The following is a 23359-nucleotide window of genomic DNA, read 5'->3' as shown; positions in this document are numbered from 1 at the left end:
TCAGGGAAAAACCTCGTCCATCTACACTTACTGCGGAGAGCCGGCCAAACTCTACCACATGGTATGGGCCTGCCAAACTAATGACGTTCCTCGCCCAACTAAACAGGAGTAGGAGGTTGAGCTGTCCAGCTCGAACCAATATGCCGTTAACGGGAAATGGCCCGAAGGCCTAGGCAGGCGGCAACCGATACATAATGGGGTCCTGAACTGAGCCCTCCGCCTACAGTCCAATATTCTCTTTTGAATAAGGGTTTCTCCCTCCCCATTCATCTAACGTTGTTGGCCCCGTGCTGAAACAATGGACTGTTCTCGGTGAAAAAAAAAAAAAAAAGTCATCAGCATAAGGCCGGAATACGGAAGCACGGATCTATCCATGCACGGAAGACATCAAAATTGTCAGATAGTATAAGTTAAAAAAAAAAAAAGCTCGTGATTGACAACTTGCAGCGGTACTCAGGTCGGTCGGGTCGGCATATAGCTTCCGCAACGCGTACAGCCAGCAGAGCGGCGGTGACCCTTGATTCCTTCCCCACTTCCGTCACCCGTTTTCAGCAAGCGTTCAAAACGACGCCACAGACGTCGATGCCGCTGACACATCCATCACATCGGCGCCGGTATCTATATGACAAAAACCTGTTGTTCGAGCGCGTCGCGCGACCCCTGACAGAGCTGCGAAGAACAAGGAGCTATCAGTGCAAGAACGAGGATCGAATCTCGAAAAACCGTAGAAGGAGCCGGGTTGTGTGGTTTGTACAGGAAGGGTGAAGTGTTCACCGGGCCACGGAATAACTGAAAGAGAATCTCGACGTCCCAAAGCGAGATTGCAATTGTTCATTTACTTAGTTTGTTTGCTGAAGAGAGTCCCCAAATAAGCATACGCTCATGTGGTGAGGGCCGTGAGATTGAAGGGATTCAAAACTGCTTCGAGACGCGGTCTACGAGAAAGCCTGCCAAGTTAGGATCGATCTGTTTAGAGACGAGATATTTACCACACACGAGATACGGGGCTGTGTACAGGTGAAAGTGCCACTGCGCTGAGCAGTATTACGAGCAGCGTAACATTTGAAACAACGAGAGACAATCAGTGCAACGGCCCAGAATATCAAATATATATATATATATATATATATATATATATATATATATATATATATATATATATATATATATATATATATATATATATATAAACAAAGCAGTTTTACAATCACTCCAGACAGAAGGGAACTCATTGCCTGGGTATGCAGGTTTATAGGCGATAATTACGGTATTTAGTCAGATTACTCATCCAGTCAAACAAAATATGCATTGGTCCGGGAGGCGAACACGAGGGCGAAAGCTTTCGGGGCAAACGTGGCACACGGCGTTTACATGGACCCGACAGAAGTGGGTTGAGTTGAGTTATCGGGTCGAAAGCCGGTTGCCAGGTTAATGTAAACGCCATCGGGTCGGGTCGAGTCAACTCCCGCGAAGGGCGTGGGTTGACTGGACTCGACCCCGCTGCAGGAAGCATGTAAACGCCGTCGGGTGAGTCAGGGCACAGGGGGAGAGGAGAACAGTACGGAAAGCGCTAGAGATGCGCGGGGAAAAAAACGGAATCGGATGCCGTCTGTTAGTTCTTCGCCTCAACGCGAGGTGCCACCGTAACCGCAGCTCGTCCAGAGCCTTTTCTGCGCTCGTCGGGTCGTGTTCATGTAAACCCGGTAGGTCGAGTCCATTCAACTCAACTCCCCAACCCGACCCTTCGTTAGAGTCCCTAGAAGTCCTCCGACTTATGTGGCTATTGGTAGGCAGCTAACTTTAGCCTACGTGGCTTGTCAGCCGAAATAGCTCAGTTGGGAGAGCGTTAGACTGAAGATCTAAAGGTCCCTTGTTCGATCCCGGGTTTCGGCATATGTGGTTATTTTTAAAACCCTGATCTTTTATCGACTTTGTCCAAAGTACGGTTCCCCTAGCAGATGACGGAGTGTGAACGCTTGCTTGTATATAAACTACCGAGCGACAAGCGCCAGCGACACAATGAAAACTTTCCGAAGTCGTAACCGCATCACTTCTGGCCGCTCGAGCCGCCGCGGCAGCTGGAACACGCTTTTTTTGTCGCCGCAGCAGAAATCGCAGGCGTATTCGCTTACGATCGCTTGAACGTCACGCAAAATGATGTACCGAAAGCGACTCGGAGGTTTGGCTAAGGGCAGTGCAACATATGCGACGCAAAAAAAGAAAAAAAAAGAAATTACCTATGCCGAAACCCGGGATCGAACCAGGGACCTTTAGATCTTCAGTCTAACGCTCTCCCAACTGAGCTATTTCGGCCGGTAACTGCGACGAAGCGCATAAGTGATAATCAAGGCCATCGCCGTTAAGCGCTCTTTTATGCATTTGCGTTGTGCCATCGTCCATGCCAGCCCTTGGGCGTGACGCGTCTTTCTACGAGAGACGGCCACTCTTGCTTTCACACTGCCGGTAGGAGGACATCTTTTGTTGTTAACGTTTTTCGTGCTTGCTGTAGGAATAATTCCCCTCCCATCGCGGACTGTAGGTTGAAAAATTTATTTTGCCAAAGTTGAAACATAACACAACCGCTGACTAGAAGAAATGAAGGTTGTGTGAAATAAGACGACCTTTTTGACAACAACCAGAGCTACCTCACTCCGCTGTGGACACCTCTACCTCGCGTGAGGGAAGAAGGCGGGAGTGAAAGAACACATCGGCATTAGGTGCCTTAGAGAGAGAAGAAAGTTTATTTTACAACGACGTAATGCGGGTGGCGAGAGGGGCAAGCAGGTCAGTTAACTACCTTATTTGTTCCTTGATCTCCATTTCTCTCGTTCGTCACCCTCTCACGTTATTTGTTCTTGCGAATAAAGACAACCTGCAGAGCCCAGCCACTAATCTATGTGTTGCGTGACCTAATTTCCTCACCCCCCTGCTGCCCTCGAATGACAGTTTTTGTTCAGCTATTAAGAGGCAGCTTATTGTCTATTATAGAGATTACAAAAGAGAGAGAGAGAGAGAGAGAAACATTACATCTTCTCGGTCATGCACAACACCTTCAAATTCTTTACATCGATATGTCGGAAAATGAAAGCTCACCTGTCGTCACCGAATCTCAGGTTATATAGTGGTTACCACCTCGTGATTTCTTAAAGCGATTGCCTTATATTCCCCATTAGCAAAGAAACCTGTCGTCATTGTTGTCGCATAAAACGTGCTCCTGAAAACGTAAGGTTGATCAAGCAGTACTGTAACGTTATCGGCCTAGAGACCAATCAGCAACTGGCGCCAAATTCAAAAGGAAAATTTGAAAGAGTAATGGCGGATAATGTTGGAGTAAGATCAGATTACGGATTACATATGATTAACTTTACATTTCGTTCAATCAAGCTGAATTAAAATAAATTACGGTATAGTGCGGTGACTGAGGGCTGAATAAGGTAAATCGCAGTGTATTAAGGGTGGAACCTGGTGGATTGTAGTAGTAGATAAAAATGGATTTTATTGGTTAGAGTTGCAGTAGTGAGGATTAAGTAGATATATAATGGATTGCGGTGGAATAAGAGTGAATTGAATTAGGTTTGTGGGTGGATTGAAAAGTAATGAACTCTTTCATCTTCACAGCACCTAAGTCGCCTTTAGTGCCGAGCCCCCGTACGTTTTGCGTTTTTCTTTTTTTAATCAGGACGCTGTAACAGCCACTGGGACTTGATCCAACTTTCTTTTAACCACCTATCGAGACTTTAAACTAAGATCTGGGGAGCTTCGAAAGTGCCACGCTGCCAATCACAGCATCACCACTGAGAACCACGAGGTAATGATTTCTTTTGGCCAGTTATTCAGATTGAGATTTCAAGCAGCTACGAGATCTCAATTTCTCACTACCCTGCGAAGATATTAAAAAGAAGCACTTCCCACGTAATGAAACAGATTGTGGGCGATAGTGTGCCTTTTGACGGGTTCTGCAGGAATGCGTGGAGGTTGATAACTTCCGGGTGATTTGGAAAGGCATATATACTTTCGGATAAATAACTCAAGTTACCGACATTCTAGTGGAAATTAAGAAGAAGAAATGGGCATGGGCGGGACATGTAGTGCGAAGAGAGGATAACCGATGGTCGCTTAGGGTAACAAACTGGATTCCAAGGGAAAAAAAGCGTATATCAGGGGGCGGCAGAAAGTTAGGTGGGCGGATGAGGTTAAGACGTTCGCAGGGGTCAAGTGGATGCAGCTAGCGAACCGGGTTAAGTGGAGAAATATGGGAGAGGCCTTCGCCCTGCAGTGGGTATAGTCAGGCTGATGATGATGATGATATATACTTTCGTCAGTTTTTGTGTCTGTACTTGGCCTTCTCAATCCGCAAAATGTAGGACACTGATCGAAGTAGAGTAGCTTCCCAATAAGATTATGCAGCTGAACGTGGCTCGGCACACATGTTACCGCACGAGGGGCCGTCAAATAACGCTACGTATTACCCTTTTTCACCCGAAACCATTAGGTGTAAGTGATACGTCCCTATACCATATACTCGAGTACTAACCCGCACTGCAGGCTCATTGCAACGTGAGGAATGATCAATTGATTACACGAAGGCAAAGCAGTATAGTCGAATATCGCGCCCTGCAGAAAACGCGGGGTCCGGGAGGTGTGACAGATTCGTGTCTGCAAATTGCAGTCAGGGCTCAATGCGTTTGACCTCACATTAGGACCGAAACTTATAATTGTTAGTCTTTCTTTTTTTATTTCAGGAAGAGGATGATCACGGGGAGGTCAAAAGTTCATCTCCGCGGGTCATAACAGACGCATCGAAACGAACGCTTTCGGAACGATGCGACGCAGGCGCACCCCGGTGTCTAATTTCAAAGCTGCCCCGCCGTCACAACTCACCGCCCGTGCTATCCGGTGTTTGGTTCGAGAAGCCAACGAGAGGGCTTCGCCGCTGGCGCTTTTTACTGGGTTCCCAAACACACGGAGGCTGATGGGGAGAGATGGCGAACTGCGGAGTTAATTCCGCCTTCTCAGTTTTCCCGCCGTAATTGGCAGATGCACCCCGCTAGCGCCTGCGCGGTGAGTGGTGCGTTCTGAAGTCGAGCCAGCAATTAGCCTAGAACAGCGGGGGGCCCGTTTGGAGGCGGCCTCCACGGGGGCAGCACGCCATGCCCGGTTTGTGACCTACGTGCCATGATGGCGGTGGCTTCCCATCGGTACTGGGTGTAAGGTGAAACCAGTTATGAAAACAGTCTCCGCAAGGGTGCCAGAGGCGCAGTCAGCTGAGACCGATGCTGACTCTATCGGAGAGCTTCCGAAACTGTGAACTATAGGCACGCAGTGGTTTTTCTGACAGCCGTGCGACATGGGAAAATGATATCGAATTCTTCCACTGCTCAGTCGTACGGCTAACATCCTCATCATCATCAGCCAGGCTACACCTGAAGTATCCTGAAGGGCGAAAGCCTCTCGCATATTGCTCCAATTAACCCGGTCCTGTGCTAGCTGCATCTACTTGACCTCTGAAAACTTCCTAACCATACGGCTAACAACAATTACCGGGTGTCCCAGTGAACAGTAATGGAGATTTTTAAAAGTGCAAACAGTTATAGGCCAGAGGAACTGCCTGATGCGGGCGAGAACCTCATGGCCCTTACTAAACAGTTTTTTCTGCTGTCCTAGTTTTATAAGGATATACCAATTAAAGGACTTTCTTTAAACATAGGTGTAAGGATTAAAAATATCGATCGAAAATATCAACTCAAAGCATCGTTTTTGCATCATAGTGTCACTTACTGAATGCAGCAGTTTTCCCAAGCTTATGACAAAACTCTAAATATAGGAAAACCAATTTTAAGGCGCGAATAAAGCTGGCTGCATTAGGGACACAACAAGAACTAAAGGATATCGCCGAGAGTAACCGCTGTCCCGCAGAGGCTTTTGCTGCGCATATCATAATTAGCATTGCACAACACATAAAAGTTTGATAACGCGAACTACAAAGTTAATAACTTCGCTTACTAAGTCGTCGGAAAGACTGCTTTGTTTTTGTTTCTCTCGCGCTGATACCATCGCTGATCATCGCCCATCACCTCCTCGCCTCAGTGTGCTTCTTTAGCGTGGAGCTGAAACACGCCCATGAGATCAAAAATTCTTAGTGGGGAGAGCGAAAAAAAAGAAACAAAGAAACTGTCTCGAGGCGACAGCACCCTGGGAGGTGGTGCCCAGATTGCTGGCCAGCGAAGAAACGTGATAACTCGCGTTCAGAAAACCATTATTTTAGGCGAGAACCGACACCTCGGAGTGCTTTGTGTTTCCTTTTACTCGCCCGAAACGCGTGCGCGAAATCCACGATAGGCTCCTCTTTCGTGAACGATTAAGAGCTTTTGCTCCGCCAGGGAGCGGATCGTGACCGGAGCATTCCCGAGGGTCGGAGTTCAGCGCCATTGCGGTGCAACCGCTAAAGAAATAGGAGCTTACACAATTACAAAAAAAAAAAAAAAGTAAGTGACGGTGAAAGCTGAGTTCCAGCTTGATGCCAATGTATCTCATTCGGCTCGCCCGATGCGTCACCAATGCCTCTCCTGGGTTAACGGTGATACCTAGTTCTGAACACTTATATATTTATTCGCGCATTTAGAGGACCCCGGACTAAATCACCGACTACGAAACCAACGGTAAAGTCTGAAACATGCTCTGTTTCCAGCTGACTGTCGAGGTCGGCGCGGTAGCGGACTTATTTTTAAAGCTATAGTGCCGCAACTAACTTGAACAACAACAGCAAAAAAAAAAAAAAAAAAAACCTGACGAATTATTGCACGCACGTGAAGATATCTGCTACAAACAACCTGATAAACTACGAAACGTACTAATTTGGGGTCTATAGTTGAGCACATCCCACGAACTGTATTTTTCTTTTTTTTTTCTTTTTTTTTTTTTCTAACCGTAGATGCAGCAACGCTCTCCGGCGTCTTTTGGGCAGGTGACGCTGGATCCAGCGAGACGATCAAGCATTCAAGACCAGTTTCTAAGTAGTCAGCAATACGGGCTTGCAAGTCCGACTTTTCACATCTCCTTCAAGCGTCAACAGGACTCATTCCGCGTCTGCTTCTGCACGAATCACTCCCCTCGTAAAAATGTTCTGCCCCGCCACGGTGTAGTGGATTGATTGTAAATCACAACTCCTTAGCATTCAACAAGCTTTCACCATCGTAAAAGAGAAAGTCGTACGGTGAAAGTCGTTTAATTTATAGCAGCACACTGCTCAAGTGTCAAGTCCGCAGCATATACGTCTCATATATTAGACTTCATTCACAACGTGCATGGATTTCTCAATTCCTGTACAGATCATACATATAGTTCGGAATCACCTCGCCAATGATTAAATGATTTGAGCGTGACGCAGCTAGGACGGCGGAGTGGACCTGCTATCCTGTAGTTTCTTCTTTTATACATTCCACAGTTGTGAGAAATGTAGCAAGCAAGCGTAACTTTCTCGCCAAATTTCTGATAGTTTCGCGATAAATTTTTAAAAACGGAAAAGAGCACAAGCTTTTCCACAGGCGATCGGGCTAACGCAAGACACGCCGGCGGTACAAATTTAAAGAAGTGGTCATCAAAGTGTGGAGCCAGAACTCCTGACAGTGTTCTGTTTCCGGCATCGTACTCTGGTGCATGCATTTGCGGCTAGGCTAGGGAAACGAAACTAAGATCGGCTCGCTTTAAACTGCGCTTCAAGAAGTGCACGTAATCAGTACATGCATTCTTTATTTAGACACGGGATCCTAGATGAACGTGTCTCCTGGAAGCGATATCCGACCTTGCGCACGAAGGTCACGACCGAGATTAATTGGTCCGGCATCCCTCCAAAGGCGGCAAAAAAGAAAAAGGAGGGGGCGTCTCCTCTTAGCACTCGCCGCGGGGCCTGTTTAGTGGCCAGACGCCCTCAGGTCGGGTGCATTATAAAATTATCGACACCGCGAGCGCCAGCTTTAATTCCTGCGTGACAGCTAATAGACTAGCCTCAGTTCCCCTTCCCATGGGTTCTACACAGGCATTCCAGTTCCACTGAATTGCTTTTTTTTTTTTTTCACGCCAGGTATCACTGCGTACTTCATGTGAGCTTACGTGTTGTTGTTAGTGCTACTGTTGCTTTTGTTAATGCTGCCCTGTTGTTTGCTCGCTCATTTACGTGACTCCCTCGAACGCTTTCGAGCTCTCTCGTGTTCCCGGCCTCGCATGAAGCTGCCATTGGCGGCTCATCACTTTCACGCCTGTTTTCACGCCCGGCCCGCGGTGCTCTTTCTCGCTTTATGTTTTTTTCTCTCTCTCTTTTGTAAGCGTTACTGCTTTTCACAACGCGCCTCTGTGTCTGGCTTCCCGTCATATTTGGGTGCTCCCCAGGCAGTTTTAATCCCCGGCGGCGAGATCAAATGACTGGATCGGATCGCTTCGAGCTTCGATTGGCCCTTCGACTTCGGCCGCTCTTAAGGAGGATAAATTACTGCGAAACTTTAGACGGCCTCATCGACAGGCACCTGCCTTCAAGTGAATATTACTCTTCATTTGTTTGATTTCAGTGCCTGACATTCTTCTTCTCGTGATCGTGTAATAGCCCTGCTCTCCACGCCTTGGCTGCTGCGTACGTAGGCGGCGCACAGGTGATCTGAACTGCGAGGGAGTTGCACAATTACGCAAGCAGACCAGTTTCATCACCTAATGGAGCCCAGATCTATGCCACCTAGGCATAAAGAGTAAGCGCGGAGATGGCTTGGACGCTTCCTTCCATAACCTGTTCTTTCTGACTTTGAGAGTTCGTTTTGTTTGTCTTGTGCGGTTTAACGTCCCAGGGCGACTCAGGCTATGAGAGACGCCGTAATGAAGGACTCCGGAAATTTCGACTCCCTGGGGCTCTTTAACGTGCACTGACATCGCACAGCACACGGGCGCCTTGCTTTTCACCTCGATCGAAATGCGGCCGTCGAGGCCGGGATTCGATGCCAGCGCCGTAACCACTGCGCCACCCCGGCGGGGCTTTGAGAGTTTGATATCGCAAGAGGAGTGCGAGAAAGGAAATGCGCATACGCGTCACACAGAGACAAAGATAAAGGGCACGGAACGAAGGAATGAGCGATACTTTAAAATATTTTTCTTCGAACAGGATCTATGCGCGCGCACGGTTCATGGTTCACTTCGATGGAACAAAGCTGAGCATTGGTGCAGCTTATGAAGAGCGAGGGACAGCGCGTACACCCACTAGGATTTGCACTATTACGTATTCAATATCGTCCCCAACATGGAGAAGGGACATGTGCATATTAAAAGCCCTATCAATATGTTAAACCATGCGCTTCAGGCTGATATCGCACAACTGTCGCAAAAGGGTACTGCTGACCTGTTTATATAGTGTCGTTTACTGCCCCCGTATATAATGTATTGGTGTATAATATACTATGTGTGTACTAGTAATTGGAGTCTTTGATCATGTAAGTACACCTTTTTACTTATGTATTATGCATGTTCATTTCTCTTTGATCATGTACACCTTTTCACTTATGTATTTTACATGCTCATTTTGCTGTATTATGTATAAGTGTATTATGTATAATTAATGTAGTCAAATTATGTATAAACATAACTAGTGCATCGTTCGTCAATGTTGCTGGGCGACTGGAGCTCAGTCAGGCTGCAATAAAAACAGCTTTTTCTCCTGCCACCCTTTTTCGCTGTACATAGTATGAGAAAGTAAACTCATTGATTGATTGACTGATTGATTGATTGATTGACCATTGTTGACCAACACAGGAGGAGGTGATGAGAGACTCTCGCAAGATCCCGTCTGCATTTGCGTCTGACAGAAGGCGCTTCGCTGCGGAAACTTGTTCTGGTCAGTCCGTTAGGATTGAGCAAAACCTTCTAAACGAAAAGAGCAAAAATTTCTCCATGTTCGAAAACTAATCAATTAAGGAGGAAGGCCAGCGCATAATTGTGCAAAACGCGTAATGCGAGAACCCTCATTCTGAAGAATGGAAACAGTCATTGCTTTCCTCAGGGAGTCAAAACAGGAATGTTTTCACTCCCGAGAGAAAAAAAAAATTAAAAAAAGCGGAGCATGCAAAGTTTAAGAAGCAGGAAAAATGGGAAGAAAAGGATGAAAATGCATTCACCTGAGTAATTGTAAATCTACACGCACGAGTATATATGTGCGTAGGGGCAACAAAACGGTTCACTACAGGACTTCATGGAATTTGTGCTTGGACTCGACATTATTATTTGAGTATGTATAGAGCGGGGGGACACAGGCTGTCGGGCATCCCACGTGAAACCTGGACGCACTCCATGGGCTAGCTGTTCGAAGAACGGCGGTTTATTTCTTGGTCCAGACCAAGCCTCCATTCATTCGCGAAGCTCTGACGGCGGTTTGTTTTTCTACACAAGTTCAACCTTTCTACAGCATTCGGAACATCGCAAACGGAGAAAAGAACTCGCAAAAAAAAAAAGGACAGATTTTACGACCGTGCTCCGGCCTCCGCTGGATGAACCAGGGTGCCGCAGAAACAGAGCGTACCCAAAATTAGAGACGCACTCTACATCGACTCCGTCTTGCGGGCGCGCGCATTCGTGGCATGTTCTTTTCGCTCACCGCTCGCGGTCTCCTCTTGTTGGTGGGCGGCGGCAGTGAAAGGGGGTCCGTTAATAGCCGCGCTGCTCGCATTGACAGTGTGTTTGCGCCTGTCTGTACACGTGTTTGTGCCTCGTTGGCACTGTTGTACACGGCGTGGCGAAAGGCGGTGACTGCTGACCAAGGGGGCGTGGTCACCGAAAGCGAGGCGCGTGAGTAAGTTCGGTGCAAGAGAAGTCGTTCTTCGAGGAAGCATCTGCTCACGCCTCCGCCCCAATGGCAGGAATGTTCTCTTCATTTCTGGACCGTGCAGCCGCTCGCGGCCAGACTTGAATCGCGTTCCTCCGAGTCTCCGCTCTCTGTTGCAGTGTAGGCCGCGTTGGCCGAGTTTTTCCTTATAACTTATCGCGATATTCAGGGACAAAGGGCACCCTTGTACCAAGCGTCGTGATGCGAGAGTCGGAATTCACGAAGGGGAAACGGTACACTGATGTTGGCGCGGTGACGGGTATCATCGTATGAGTGGTGCGATTGCGTCCTGTTCCCCGCTAGCGAAACGTGTTCTCAAATTGGATCATTCCTCTAGAGCCGCCGACTCAGGTGGAGGCCCGTACAGCAGACGCACTGCGGCTTGCGTTTGTTTTTTGAAGAGCCGACAATATTATAAAACTTGTTTGTTGAGAAGCCCATGCTATTGATCAACACGATGGGTACACCTTTGCGATGCCGCCTCTGCGTACAATTCTAGCAAATGAGGAGGCGTTATTAGAGTAAGAAAAGTTAGTTTCCACCTATACGTCCAAATAACATATAAAGTATATATTGTGCTGATCTTATCCGTGGGTCGTTCATGTGCAAGCGTTCTGACATTCTGTTGGCCGGGCGTAATCATCATCAACGGTCTGCCAGCGATACATGGTACGAAGAGAGTACTGTGAGCAGCCATTCCGCCATACATTCCCCGTTACGATGACGTCATACTTATGGCGGTGACGCAAGGTTCGGAATATGCTGAAATGAGTTTGTAGATGTTCTCTTTGAATCGTTTTCTTTCAAATGTATAGAAAATATCACCGAAGGCCTTATTCTTTTGCGAACACTAGATGCGAAACCAAGTTCCAAAAGTTCCAAATGAAATGTTCCTTATTGTTTCGATTTTTTTCCCAGTCGGTTTTTTTGTTACGACCACTCAGTGGTTGTGGGACAACTGCATGCATGCAACCACCGGTTTTATGCTCACCCTCAGTGCAAGGGTAATACAGCTCGCCCTCATCAAATGACAGCGTGCCAGTGTCATGGACTGACATGAGTGGATGGTGTCATGAATGGTTCGTGAGCTGGGTATAGCTTTCATTGAAGAGAAGGTACACAACTGTGTGGCACCGCCATCACGATCCCGGAGTATTCTCCGATTTTAAGAGCAAATATATGCCACCGATGACGCAAAGAGGCAGAAAAGAGACATGCACACTCACCGGTACCACCCGAATCCTCGGTGGTAGTGCTTGTCGAAGAAATGCGGCTCAGGCCCCGCGGCCCGTACCTGCGGGTGCAGCCTGAGGTACTCCAGGACAGCCCTGGTGCCGCCTTTCTTGACGCCGATGATGATGGCCTGCGGAAGCCGCCGCTCGGCCCGCACCGCTCGCGAGTCAAGCACAACACGTCGCACTGAATACACCGCATTGTCAATCTCAGCCCCGGAACCGAAATTTTGGGCATCGTCCAAGATGTCTTTGCCCACTGGCGACAACGCATAATCACCGTTCAGCTCTTCCTGACCATAAAACCTCGCTTGCTGAGCTTCGGGGGACGCCGTTTCGCCTGTCAGCACATCGTTGAATGACTCGCTGTCGTCAACTGTGACAGAGAAGGGAATTGACGAATGGCTTACGTTCACCGGGTCCTCTTTACCACCGTCATCACTAGTACCATGATTTTTATCATCACTGCTATCATTCATCGGTGATGAAGCGTGGGTCGTTTGCAGCGTTGGCGACGGTGTCGCCTTAAACGCCTGCGTGAGTCTGACATCAGCACGTCTCTTGTCGAAGACACTCCGCCGTCGAAGAACTCTCTCAGAGTCTGTGGATTGCTCTCCAGGGTACTCTGGCCTTCCAGCTCCACCTCTGGGCTTCTCAGCGACGTGAATATCACGACGTTCTTCGCGACCTCCATTGTCGGCCTTCCAGGACAGGAAGGCGATTCCGGTGACGTCACCTTCTGGTCCGGCTGCTGATGAAACTTGGCTGTTCCTTCTCCTTGCTTCTTGTAGGTTGGCGAAGATTTCGCGTGGCGTGGTCACGCTCTTCGAGGATGCCAACGTCGGCATCGTGTCTGGCGCGAAAAATGCATAGCCAATGAGGATGCAGAGGGCGGCCGTATAAGCGACCAGGCGCCTCACCGACGTATTCTTGTAGGCGGGGCTCATCGCGGCTGTGCCATTGGGTCATCGCAGCAGCAACTTTCACGATGATGTCACCGACGGTCAACTGCGTAGACGATGGCTGAACACGCCTGGTGCGGGTGCGCGGCACCTGAAACAGAACAAGCACGAAATTAAAGGCATTTAGTTTGGCGAATGACATTATCTGCGCTGAACGAATTCGCAGGAGAAAGACTTTATCGACAAAATTATTTTTCTCTCATTGTGTGGGGCCATTCCCTGAGGAGAAACCTTCGACCGGCAGGATGTTTCTATTTCGCCTCTTATCGCTCTATGATAAGCTATGCCATGGTGAACTTTAAGGTGTCTTCATGAGCCCAAGTAAGGTTTCGTTTCTCGCAGAATGGAGGGCATGTGGGAAAGGTGCTTTAGTAGCCGAGACTATTTTGAATAAAACGGGGAGTATAGGAATATAAAGGCGCAATGAAACGCAGTTCATCTTGGTGATACACTTCAAACATATATTGTGGGAGAGGGTATTAAGGGAAGAAGAAGGAAGCATCGTTGCTTCCTTTCACATGGCAACGGCGTTTATTTTTAATTTCGCCTCAATAAAAAAGGCGCGGAACCTTTTATTTTCGTGCGCACAGATCCACTCCGGCAGTTGGCATTCAGAATGAACCAGCACTGTCTCAATTAATCTAATGAAAATGACCAGAAGCATACGCAGCAAGCGTAATAAATGACCGAAAAGTCACAAACCTATAGGAAGCCGTGACGTTCAAACTGTTTGTTAGAGTAATACGCAAAATCCATTATTTATCTCCTGGATATCTGGATCATGCGGCTCACTGCTATTACCGGTACTATTACTGCTCCTAATACTATGCTCCTGCCACTGTGACCACTAATGCTCTTATTAGTACTGCTACCACTGCCGATATATCCTTGTACTGTTGGTCACATATTTTATGCACAACTGCTGCTACTACTACTGTCATTGCTGAGCCGCTACTAAACTCCAGAGGAGGATTTAGAGAGCAATCGGATAGTGTGTGTGTGTGTGTGGGGGGGGGGGGGGGGGGGGGGGTAGGCAACTCTCGTTTGCCTTAAGCGAGGATATGATGAGCGAATATGTGGAAGGCCATTTTTCCGACGCTGAGAGGCCCCACCGCCCGCCCGCCCGTATTTAACAGACACCCAAAAATCTGCCGAAGCTGCAAAAAACAAAAAAAAAAAAAAACAAAAAAAAAATCACTATTTCTATACCAAAGCTACATTGTCACTCTATATACTACTACGAGTGATGCGCAGTTACAACTTCTACCCCGGCACTGCTACACTAACCACCACTGGCAATAAATACCACAACAACAACCACTACTACTACTGGCACTACTAGAAGCACTATACAGCCCTGCTGCTGACGGTATAAGACTGCTACAATACTTGATCTCTAACTTCTGCCGATGACTGTTGTACGAGGTATAGGCAAAACGGGATATATATGTCAGCTCCTTTTAGACGCTGAATACAACGTCAGGTGAATTCAGAAGCGCGTGTCCTCACACGCGTGATGACAATGCAAAAGGTCGCGCAGCCAATGTCGTAACCCGCTGAGGGGCTTCTTGTGCAGACAGGGCCTGGCCATTGCTCCGGAAGCCGTATTAGTATGTCTAAGGATTGTATAACCTTACGACGAGCGCCCTGACGAACCTATGTAATGATCCTTATTAGTGCAGCGACTTCAGGGAGATGTAGAAGAGATGACTCTGAAAAGCGTCTATTTGTGTGGAAAGCAAAAAGTGGACAATTGATACAGAAACAGAGCAATATCAGGTAGACTACAACTTCAGAAACACGGGTCAGGTGCTAACATTATTTACTTACAACTCAAGTCTGCAGTAACCGCATACAATTCCTCCGCTACAGGTAATAATTTTCTGTTAAAGCTTTTCTAGTTACCTAAATAAAAAGCTAAGCATCAAAGCCTATTACGAGCTCAAAAATTCCGATGTCTCTTACTTCTCTGGTGTAGTCATATTTTAGGAACTAACTTTGTTTACTATTCAGTGGAATATAACAGAGACGTCGCGTACCTTGGCCCATAGTTAGCAGCTGCTGTTTTCTTTTTAAGTTGTATCCTAGTATATTTTCCCCGTTGCATGTTGACATTTATTTAAATGGCTCCTGCAGTGGTCAATGCTGGAACTTCACAAATGTTCCTGTAGCCTGATATCCGAATAAAGGTGAGCTGGTGAAGCGATGGCCTTTGGAACATATTAAGCTTAACGTTCCGCGCGGCTGTGATCAATTTCTGTTTTCTATGTATTCAGGGCCTTATTCTTGCCTAATACTTTGGCCGTGGTACTAATGGATTTGGCGTACACAGCAATGGTGTAACCAAAGCTTTGTTACCGAAACTCTGGTAAACTGATGCCCAGAAGTATGATTATGAAAGCATTTGAAATTTGCCCAAATTTACAATTTATTTCTTCTAGTGTTCTTTTTAATTTTCCTGACACATTTGTACCCCTCTGTCTTCTGCAAAGAAGTGCAGAAAGGCACATTACAGTGCACAGACAGAAGTTTAGAAGTGAAAACATACGATAAAATATTAAATTGTGGCTCATATTAATCATGGGCAGTGCCTGTTCGTGGTAACCAGTATAGAGCCATTAGCCTAAAAGCGCGAACAATTTTTATGCTCGTTTTTGAGTCCGCTGCTTTCCGATGATCGGTTACTCACACAGCAGCTTGGAAAAAGAGAGCCCTGTGTTCAGCAGTGGGTACAGTCCGACTGATAATGGTGGCAATTAATTAACAGTAGTTTTGTGAATATTTATGGCGTCTTTCTAGCGGGCACAGAACTTCAGAGCCACGACTTCGTGTTCGCCAAACGGGGAGCACCACTTTTCGCGTATATATCCGACCTCGGCAGATGTAACTGGGTGATGGTTTGCGTGTGGGTGAATTGTCGCAATCGGTGAATCCCAGCAAAGGCTCGGACATTTTTAAATGTGAAAACGAGCAATAGTGTGTATCTGTGGGTGAGTGATGCCGCTGGTACATGACCAGGCTTCATGCTTAATTTAATTAAATTAGCAAATTTTAATTACATACGCAAGCGTGGGGCTGCTATTTGGATTAAAGCAAAATTTCGACTACCTTGTAGGGTACGTTTTAGACAGATAGGCGCGCTGGCGTATATTACTAGGTGCCTGTAAGAATGCATCCCACGCAGCCCGGGATAGCCGGAAACAGAAGGAATTGACGATAGTTTACGTAAATTAAAAAAAAAAAAATAAAAAAGGAGGGAGGGGGGGGGGAGGTGTTAGCCGATAATTAAGTTCCCGTATGGTGGGATGGTGCATGCTCCTAAATTTCGTGCGCAGCCTTCTTTCCGTATTTTTTCCCTTTCTGTCTTTAGTTATTTATTACGCCGAGGACGTACGCTTGTGCACTGCGAGCAATTCACTGTTGAATGCGCTGAAATTCCAGGTTGCGATCTCTTCCCTTTGTGCGTCATGTGGACTGTAAGGCTGGGAATTGGCTGACGCAGACACGAATAACCAAGGGTTGTAATAGTTTGCGCCCTAAGCCGCAGCCAACCTTCTGTTGCTGAAAGCTTTCTAACGTTCGTGATGTGGAGGGAAACACCTGGAGTGCTTTCTTCCCTGCAAGACCAGCCGTAAGAGCATCAAAATAATAATTTTATTATCGGCGAAATATCACGCCGTTCAGCAGTATAGTTAAAGCATGGTATTCACCTGGCTGGGCTGGCTGGATAACAGACATAATTGCCTTCAGACAAACGACACTTTAGAAACTGAACAAAATGTGATTATCTGCATGTACACCATGCTCTATTTTAGCGGGAAGCTGGGGATTTCTGCGCGTGCATATCATATTTACGACGTAAGGCTGGCTTCTTTGGACATCACAAAACGAGCATAAAAAGACGCTATTTGCTATATTTGCTAATATATATATATATTAGCAAAAGATAACATCGACAGGAACCCACGCTTACCTGTAAAACGACATCGATACTTTAGCATGGTTCTCATGACAGGTCGTGCTTTGCTCTGCTGTCTGTGTCGTCGCCGTCTGTTGAACGGTATGCCATCTGAACGCACAAGACAATAACGGCACACTGCAATATATCCACTGCGAAAGAGGCCGATCCACGGCTTTACGCTGTATAGTTGAGTTACGCTCTTTTCCACGCCCGGCCGAACGGATAGCACGAGAGACAAAGATGAGAGGGAAACGGGGTAGAGTTACGCGGTCCGATAGTCTCGGTTCCTCCAGGTGCAGGTCCGCACGAACGATTGTCTGTCCGCCAACAGAGCGAGTCCTTATTTACAACCCGGAGAACGACCTTCCGCCCGCGGAGCTCGATGTCGGACAGATCGTCCCCTCACCCGGAACAGGGCCAATCTCAACGCGTCTCCTGGAGGTCGGTTTCTTGTCGACCACTGTCACCGTAAAGCAGGTATTCCTCCGTAAGACTTGTTTCAGCGCGGCCAGTTTCAAAGCGTCCCAGGCTCCGTGCAGACCTTGCAATGAAAACGCAGAAGATCCGTACGGTCACAGTCCGCTACAGAATGTTACACGATTGCTACAGTACGAGCGGGCGCATGCGTCTATAACTGAAAGCCTCACGGATGATCGATTGGTATACTGATGTGAATACAAGTCCAAATGTGTCCAGGACAGCACTGTAGAGGCAGTCGCATATGTTGCGACTGCATCCAAGACCCCAGGTGTCGAGGCCTGTAGAAAATCCTGTGCTCCAATAAACCTTGTCGATGACGTCGTTATCCTCTTTAAAATGATGTCAACGTGGAACAGTACCCGTCGAGGCTCTCGGCATTGATGTTCGATAGGTTTGAACGCGCGCGCTGCCCTTTAAGGTTTCTTCACTGAATGCAGCATTGCTTCGTTGCAGGTGCAGATTCGATGAGCAGGTCTCATTGACGATAGACAGGCACGCGCACTTGTTTTAAATTAACAGCGTTCACACAAATTCTGGCGTTGACGAGCAGACCGTCCTACCGCCACTGATGCCACCGCGTCGTCTGCTCCGGTGGGCCGCGGATGCCGTCTGCTACCGGTCGCTACGAGTCCGGTTCGCTTTCGAAAGTTGGCGCGTGGGTTGTCGGCGCGCGTGGAGTGCTTGAGAAAGGAGGAGGGTGGAGCCGCCGATTTCTACGTGGCGCCATCTTTTACAAAGGGGCGATACTACTGCTGTCGGCCGCGCGCGCCTACCGAGGCGGCCGTGGTCGTGACGCGTCTGCTCGCGGTCGTGAACACGTTTAAAGAGCGTAGCGGCGCCGACAACGTTACGTCACAGACTCATATAGCCCTCCAGGATTAAGAACAGACTATAAATGAAAGGTCATTCAAGGTATCGCTTTTGAGGAACTGTAAAGGCGGCTAGCGGTGGCGTACGAGCGAAAAAAAAAAAAAAAGAAAAAAAAAATGTCTGCTGGCATGTAGCTCGTGCCGTCTCCGAGTTAATAAGGATGTAGTTTGACAAAAAAAAAATAATAATATGAAAAGAAAAGTGTGCATATTTTTGTTTCAGCTTAAGTGATTAAAATTCCGTACCGTTGGATAACTCCTGTAAACCAGCTCGAAAGATATGTCAGGAACTTGGGAAACCACGTACTTAAAACTCCGCACTGCCTGGTGAGTTAATATACAACATAAACATGCAATATGTCTTAACATTTTGTGGTGGTTCGATGTACACCAGAGAAATGAGAAGGTGCACTTGACCTCATAAAAAGTTGCGGCCTGTACGATTGTCTTAATTCGCGCTAGTGTTCTGTTTCGTATCAAACTTTGGGATTGACCATCGAGGTCAGAAATAGTTTCCCGTTGAACGCTCACCGCTCCTTGCTATTTAAATGTTTTAAGCTGGAAATCAAAAATAAATCTGCACCACTTCCCCCTGGATGGTGATGATGATGATGATGATGATGATGATGATGATGATGATGATGATGATGATGATGATGATGATGATGATGATGATGATGATAGAAGTAGTCGTAGTTGTTGTTCTAGAAGTAATGCTTTTTGTTTAATTGGAAAAATCAACTTCTCACAATCAAACCATATGCTCACTGAAAAAAAAAAAAAAAGAAGAAGGTTTTAGCGATCGCTGTTGATGGTTCGGAGGCGCCTTTAATGAGAAAAGAAAAACAAGAAGGGAACGGTTAAAAGTGGGATATACCCCATTGGAAGCGCCACTTCTTATAATAGCGCATACGTTGGTCTGAGCCTCAATCTCGCAATAAAGCTCGATAAAAGTGTACACGAACATATAAAGAGGAATTACCTTTCAGGAAAAGGTGTAAATGTGCAATAACGACGGATACTTGTAGCGTATGTTTCTTTGCGTTTAAACTTCTATATCAAGGAGCTAATGTGGAATTTTAATGCCCTGGCTTGTTTACGATGGTCTCTCATTAAAACAACTCCGCGCAGTAGGCGGCAACCCGCCAACATTGCGTTTATCTTTCCACTCGACCTCGCCCGGCCATCACGATACACTGCTCCCATTCACTTTATCCTCTACGCACAGCCACAAACTACAACAGTTGCGAGGCTAGCACACATAGCAACCTGTTTTCGCATTCATATCAGCGCGGCTCACCACTCGAGTAGAAAGCACATATATATCTTGCGGGCTATTTATGTACGCACTCATCACAACAAGCTCGCGATATGCCTGCCCGAACTCCGGCCCATACTGTCCGCCCCGCAAATGATGAAGCGGAGAAGAGCAGACGGGCTTCTCACACGAAATCTTATCTTCACGCCCACAACACCGAGGCCGGGCCAACTGTTCCCTAGTTTGGGATATAAGTAGGTCCCAGCTGGCTGGTGTTATCACAGCATGATGTAATGCCTTCATTTCAGGGTCATCCGACTGGCAGCCGCTGGCTAAGCCGCTGGCTAAGACTGCCGTTATCGTGCTCTTGCCGGTACGTGCTTTAGGAAGCCTGCTTTTCGGTGTTGTTAACGTTCCCGGTATTCAAGACACTCCCCGCATCCCCAAAGCTTTCCGAAGCCAAACTCAAAGCACTGGAAGCATATACCACGTTTATTTACTATTGGAGGCACGAGCGCGTGCGTCGTCTGCTTGATAAGCGTCTAGCAGACGACGGCCGCAGAGGAAAAAGAAAGAACCATCCGCGAAGAAAGCGCCATCTGGGATCGGCCTCCTTAATTATCGAGAGAAAAAAAAAAAAATATGTGTAGGGGCTCCGCCGCCGGCTCCTCCTCGTCCTCCTCTGTGCGTGCTCAGATGGAGGGCGGAGGCGCGGTCGCAAACACAAAGGAGCAGAGGAGAACGGCTGCGCTGGCTGGTGCACAGTTTTGCGGTTTTCTTTGGGAGCGCTCTGTTTGGTTCTTGTGCATATTTCTTTCACCAGCCGCTTCTAATTTCCCCCTCCCGTGCTAGCTCTACCCTGGGATTGTTGTTGCACTCCTGTTGTAAAGATGGCGCCCGCGCGCGTGGTTGTTGAGGGAGGGGACAGCGAGGGGGCAGCGGCGGAAAGCCGTTGTCTGCTCGCAGCGGCGGCGCCTTTGTCGTCTGCTACTGCTTGCCGCCTTTGAGGATTTGCCGACAACGGTAGTAAGAGTGGGGGTTACCGTGCGTACATCGTTTGGGCTTCACAGCTCCTTTTCCTCGCCAAAAGTCCTGGCACCTTGCTTTTTGTCATCTCGGTTTTGTCTTCCGGGACTTTTTTTTTTTTTTTTTTTTCCTCACACACAATCATGTGTTTAGCCTTCGTGGACTTTAACGTGGCAAGAAGTAAAGAGGGAATGTTTCTGAAATCAACGCTTTTGCTCGCGGGCTTCGAGAACAGCCAAGACTGAGTGCTGCGTAAATCTTTTGGGAGATGCTGATATGGCGTTTGCGACCTGCATCGTAAATTTCTGTCGTCTCTTCCTTTCTAGCATCCCTTCCTTCTTCTTGATACTTCCACTTTCCACTGCAGTTCGACTACCAGGGCATGGCAGAGGGAGGGGTCGTGGTTTTGGCGGCTTGTCCTTTGCGTGGTCAACAGTACGCACTGTGAGCTAGTTTTGTGAGCCGTTGTTCGGGGAGGCAGCGAATTTTGACGCCCTTTTAAGAGCCACTCGCAATGGTGATCGTGTGCCGTCCTTTCTCCCTTTTTTCTACACCTCTCTCCAGCTTTTCGTCGGCCATTTCTCTTTCTTGGACTACCAGCGCGTTCTTCGCATCCTAATTTGTCCATCGCCTCGGGAGAATGACTCGGCTGAGATGGCGGCTGCCCTTTGTGGCACGCTTTTCGACTGTCTGAATATCTTGTGAAAAACGAACGCGGGGCCATAAAAAATCGCATGCCTGAGGCAGAATAGAATAAAACGTGGGCGTCTGTATGAAGAAAAAAAAAATGACAAAAAAAGCTTTTTTTTTTCCACCGAAAAAATGTTTAGTGTGGTGGTGGCAAGTACTGCGCCTTTCCGACGTAACAGCGAAACAGTGATTTGGTTTGGTTTATAGGAAATATAATACTACATTTTTTGCTCTGGTAGAACGTTATTTCAATGACCTTAGTATTCATTTTTCGAAGTCCTTAGTGCTATTACAAATAAATGTTGAATAACCTCTCTATAAAAATAATTAAACATGGAAAGAAAAGTGTAACATACAGGGTAACTTGTTTAGCTGTTTATAAAGTCATACTTCAAAAACTACGAGTGAATCTATGAGGCCTCTGTACGAGGGTTTTACAGCTAGGCAAACATCGCGTACGTGATAGGATTCCATGATTAGACGATTAACTAATATTACTTAATTAACTTCGTTATTTTTGGTTTTAAGGCAATACTGTATATATTACGAGATTAACAATTATATATAAACACCATATATGAGCTCATTTTTTCAAATTTGCAAATTGTTATCAACGGTCAGTGTCGTTCGAAATATCCAACTTTAAAGATACTCATTTCAAAGTCCACTGAATTCACTTTCGAGCACTGCACATGAAGAATCTTTCGTCGCATCAAATACAGACGCCTTCTTTTTTTGTGTGTGTATTTGAAGCATAGAAGGAGTTAATGGTTTTGGCACATTTCCATGCGTATGAAGTAATTATATATTTATACAAAACAAAAAGGGGGGGCGAGGGGGGGGGGGGGGCAACTCAGGCACAGGACGAAAGAAATGAAGAAGGAAGAGAAATAGGGCGAACACAGCGCTCATCGTTAACGGAATTATTCGCTGCGTAAAAACAGCTTATCACTAGCGCATGCGCACACAGATGAAGGAAAAACAAACACAATACATCACACCTTTAGGGCAGAAACTTTAAAACGTCTTTTCTGCGCTACGCAATAGAACTGAAGTGTCGCCAACATATCAGAACAAGCTTTCTGGAAATAATATGCTCCTATCGTTTCATTATGCGGTTTTAAATCTGCTTCTCGTTAAGACAATCACGTTCAGAAAACATCGGTGTACAATCCAATTGTAAGTGCTGCATCGCTAAGCCAAGGTTGGCCCCATTTATTCTTTATATCTCTTCGTGCTCCCTGAGACGATCGTTGACGCAACGCCTCTGCCCGATGTAAGATCTGTCACACGTACGTCAAAGGTATTTCGTACACAATAATAATCTGTGGCATATTCAAGAAAACGGTTTCCGGACCTCCTGAATCTAACTTTATCTGACCCGTAGCAAATTCACTTTTACATAAAGGTTTTCCAATCATTTCCCTGGAGTATGTTGGTATGCCTGAAATTCTGGCATGCGCCCATCCCTTTACTCACATGGGCACGGTGCGAACGGCGTGGAGAGGAAGAGGCCAATTTTCCGTACGTCTGGTCCGCACCTGGAGGACGTTGTCCCTTTGCCGCCGCCACCTCTGCGTAGTTCTTGGTCTCATTTGTTCCTGAAAGGTCTGCACTACAGCCTCGGAGTCCCCTACCCTCGAAATCCTCCTTTTCCGAAACCTTGTCACCGCTCTGTCATTGCCTTTGTTTTGACCCCCGGGCTTTGTTAAGGCATGCATCCACCAAAAACCGCCTGGACTATCCACTTATCCTTTTGACAGCTTTCTTGTTCGTTCTTATCCTTTCGTTTTTCTGCTGTCCCCCCTGCACGCATTCACCCTTCTATACGGGGCCCTCGACCTCCTCTCGTTCGCCCTCGCCGCACCTTCCTAACGCTTTTCACCTTTAGACTTGCGCTCGGAAGGAAGCCTCGTAAAGATTGCAATTGGTTGGCTAGGACTCGGACCAATGTGAAGAAATCCGTTGACGTTTCATTGCTTCCCTTCATTGTAATAATTAACCGAAACAAACTGCAGGTGTCATACTA

General features: G+C 47.0%; 1 protein-coding gene and 2 non-coding genes across 3 annotated transcripts in view; 1 reads left to right on the top strand and 2 right to left on the bottom strand.

The window, feature by feature from the left end:
- The window catches only part of LOC146189325 (heparan sulfate glucosamine 3-O-sulfotransferase 3A1-like), a 65599-nt gene extending 47507 nt beyond the window's left edge, over positions 1-18092 (bottom strand). Inside the window, exons 1-2 of the mRNA XM_084604175.1 lie at positions 17020-18092; positions 12079-13137 (exon numbers count right to left, since the gene is read on the bottom strand). Of these exons, the coding sequence (XP_084460301.1) occupies positions 12079-13031 (953 nt within the window). The 5' untranslated portion in view covers positions 13032-13137; positions 17020-18092. The remainder of the gene's footprint in view (positions 1-12078; positions 13138-17019) is intronic.
- TRNAF-GAA (transfer RNA phenylalanine (anticodon GAA)) lies at positions 1821-1893 on the top strand. Its single transcript has one exon. It is a non-coding gene; the product is annotated as a tRNA-Phe (tRNA).
- On the bottom strand, positions 2241-2313 carry TRNAF-GAA (transfer RNA phenylalanine (anticodon GAA)). The gene has a single exon. It is a non-coding gene; the product is annotated as a tRNA-Phe (tRNA).
- Positions 18093-23359: the final 5267 nt, after the last annotated feature.

Source organism: Amblyomma maculatum, chromosome 5 (genome assembly GCF_055883805.1).
Source record: "Amblyomma maculatum isolate TAMU_Amacu chromosome 5, ASM5588380v1, whole genome shotgun sequence".
Taxonomy (NCBI): domain Eukaryota; kingdom Metazoa; phylum Arthropoda; class Arachnida; order Ixodida; family Ixodidae; genus Amblyomma; species Amblyomma maculatum.
The sequence above is the reverse complement of the archived record's forward strand: the minus strand, read 5'-3'. Positions and strand labels throughout refer to the sequence as shown.